This window comes from Anser cygnoides, chromosome 7 (assembly GCF_040182565.1).
Source record: "Anser cygnoides isolate HZ-2024a breed goose chromosome 7, Taihu_goose_T2T_genome, whole genome shotgun sequence".
Taxonomy (NCBI): domain Eukaryota; kingdom Metazoa; phylum Chordata; class Aves; order Anseriformes; family Anatidae; genus Anser; species Anser cygnoides.
Window position 1 is genome coordinate 31,263,537 of NC_089879.1, and position 3,045 is coordinate 31,266,581.

Genomic DNA, 3,045 nt, shown 5'->3' on the forward strand with positions numbered 1-3,045 from the left:
GGATTCACCTTGACCAGAAGTAGGTTTTAGCTGAGGCCAAGAGTGTATGTTGATAAATCAGGAACAAAATAGTAGCCTCATAATCTAGTTATCAAGGGGAAAAAAGGGAGGAAAAAGCAGTGTTACTTTTCTAATACCTGGAATATTGGTAATGGTAACTGCAGACAGGTTTAACCCTGTCCTTATAATTATGCCAGCTTGCTTCTCTCTGAACCCTCGGGCTGCATCTAAAGACAACAACCACATTCCCTGGAATACTTGTGGCCAAGAGAAAAGTGAAACTGGCACATCTGTGTGAGTGTGTATGGATTGATCAGCAGCTATTAATAACTTTGAAATGATTATCTTTAACATAGGAAACTCCCTGAAAGTTGAAATAATGCAAGATGTCCAGGAATTTCATTCTTCTTTTAATTAAAATCAAATTATTAGAACTACTTTTTAGTCACAGTTCTATATGAATTTGTGACGTTCAGGGTGGTAACACATGACAGCTTCTGGAAAAGGATGTATATTCCTGTCTGGATGGCACATAAAGAGAGACAGAAGCATGAAGAGCCAACTGTATCGTAAAATTTCTAATACTTTTGTAATGCAAGTAGATTGCCTGACAGAAAAACAAGGTAAAAGAGAATGTGAACCTATAAATTAGTAAGCATTTAACACTGCTTTTCTGGCTTCTTCACAGAGTGGATCCAACTTGCCATCACCTCCTAATGGAGAAAAACACAGCTTACAAAGTATATCCAAATAAGCTTATTCATATTTACATCTGTGCTCCTTGTTGTAGCATCTGCGTTCCTTTGCATTCTCCCTCACAGTACTTGGACTCAGTTTGGCTCTACCCTGTTTAACTGCATAATCTGAGGTTGGTTCAGCTTTGGTCTGGATTTGAAACAAGGCAAAAAGTGAGTGCAGCAATGCAGGTGATTCAGCAGACAGTAGAATAGCATAGGTCTAATACTGGAACAAAAAAAAAGATGTATTTTCTTGGAATAAATTTCCAAAAGGAGCAGTATTGGAACCTACCAGTTACTGGTCTGTTTCTTTCCTTTCAGGAAGGTGAAACCAACCGGGATGTGGTGCTCAAAATACCTTTGTACTTGGTCAGCTTTCTGCTTTCCCTTCATTAACTCCACCTTCCCCAGCCCTAGAGAAGCTGTTAAATAGTGGGGAGGGGAGGAGCGGTGGCTTTCAGCCTTTCTCTGGAAGGTAGTTGCACAGGAAATGAGAACTTGAGCCCTGAAGCTCCTTGACTCTCCTGAATCAATATATATATATATATATGCCTCTATGTGGGGCACTGCAATGGTATTATTTTTGTTTTGCCAGGGGAGAAGGAAGGGGAGCTGAATAAGTAAATAAACTAAGACCCAAACATATAAGTTTTAATAACTGTGGACTGAAATCTAACTGGTTTTCTTGTGATTGTGTAGTGGTGCATGCGGGAAGGCCTTGAGAGAGTGCTCTCCTAGGCATTGCCTTAACTGCTGAACCATTCTGTCTTCCTGATTGTGCCTTTTATAATGCCTCAAATATAAAGTAATGCAAGCTTAGAAGAGTTAATGTTGGCAGAAGTTGGACTGTTTATGCCTTAGGAAGTGCTCACTTCAAAATGTAAGTGCTTTCAGTGAGAGACTGGAATGAGTAAAACTTTGTGCTTACCAAAATCCAGGTCATTGATGTTGCAGTGAAATAGTCTCCCCATTTACTATGAGTTCTACAGTATTCCAGTCTGGTATCTCCTCTAGAATCAGCTGGTGCCCATCTGCCTGCAGGACAGCTGGAAAAGGGCGAAGAAGCAGTGAGTGGTACTGCATTTGCTTGCTTTGCTGTGAACTCCTGGTATATCGAAGTTCTACTGCTTATGAGAGCAAGAAGCAAATAACAGTGTTAATGTAGCTAAGTGCTGTACAAAACTCCCCACAACTCCTGTCTGCTTTGATATCTAGCTTCTCTATTATTACATTAATGGATCTCCTTTGAATGAAGCCTCCACCCTCTGTCATTTCTAGTTCTAGCAGTAAAAGGCAAGAAATTCATTATGTACTTGTATTTGCTATTAGCTGGCACAGCAGCTGTAAGAAACACAATGTATTTATTTGCAAGTACCATGGAATAAGATTAAATTCAAAAGAAATCTCCAGTAAACGTTAGGATGGTGCTATAGAACAGCTGGAACATTAAGTGAACAACCTTGATAACCCAATTGTTCACCGACGCATAATTCATTTCACTTCTGCTTAAAGAGTAATTCTTCAGTAAAGAGTAATTCCTCAGTACATTTAAAGCCTTGAGATTTTGTGAAGCTGAGAATCAAGCCAGAAGGGACAAAACCTTCTCTCAACCTACGTATTTGTTTAGCTGAATTAGGTGTGTTTTGGGTTTATTACAGTACATTGTATAGTGTTGTAAATTAATCAGAACAGGGGAAATGGGAACTCAATGCAATTCCAGCAGCACATAAATGCCTCATGCTTCTGCCTGGGCACCCATGGATTTAAAGATTTTTTTTTTTATTCATCTCATTCCATTTTTTTTTGGTCTGTTTGTTTTACTAGGCAGAAGCAGGCTCTTGGATACTTAATATTCATGCTCTTGTCTTTTCAGTTTTTATTGGCAATGTTCTAAAGCTGAGACCATGTACTGACCACTGCACATGAGTTATTTTTGTCCATGTTTCATTAATAAAAGCAGATAGAAATATCACTTTCTCTGTCCCAGTTCCATGGTAGTTGTGTGACTTGTCAGGGTTGGTGTTTCCTTGCTGAAAGTGGCATGGCTCAAGCATTTAACCTAACTGTATCCACCTGTGACAACTCCTCCTAGCATTTCAATTTACTGAAAAAACAACAGAGAAAATGGCTGAGTGAGGAGTACAGTTCATGAAGCAGCATGATGAGTTCCTGCTGTGTGTTTTTTTTTTTTTGTCAGCTGAGCAGAATCCCCATCAGACGATTTTCACTGCTTTCTAGGAAATTGCAATGGCAATCTCTGGCAATTAATTCACACTCATAAAATGGATGAGAGCTGGTGTCTCTGTGC

The 3,045-nt window shown here is 39.4% G+C and overlaps 1 protein-coding gene across 1 annotated transcript; it reads right to left on the reverse strand.

The window, feature by feature from the left end:
• Nucleotides 1-537: 537 nt before the first annotated feature.
• C7H10orf53 (chromosome 7 C10orf53 homolog) lies at nucleotides 538-2,603 on the reverse strand. The gene is given in 3 exon segments (XM_067000727.1): nucleotides 538-713; nucleotides 1,666-1,700; nucleotides 1,702-2,603. Coding segments are annotated over 3 exon segments (219 nt in total). The 5' UTR covers nucleotides 1,821-2,603; the 3' UTR covers nucleotides 538-648.
• Nucleotides 2,604-3,045: the final 442 nt, after the last annotated feature.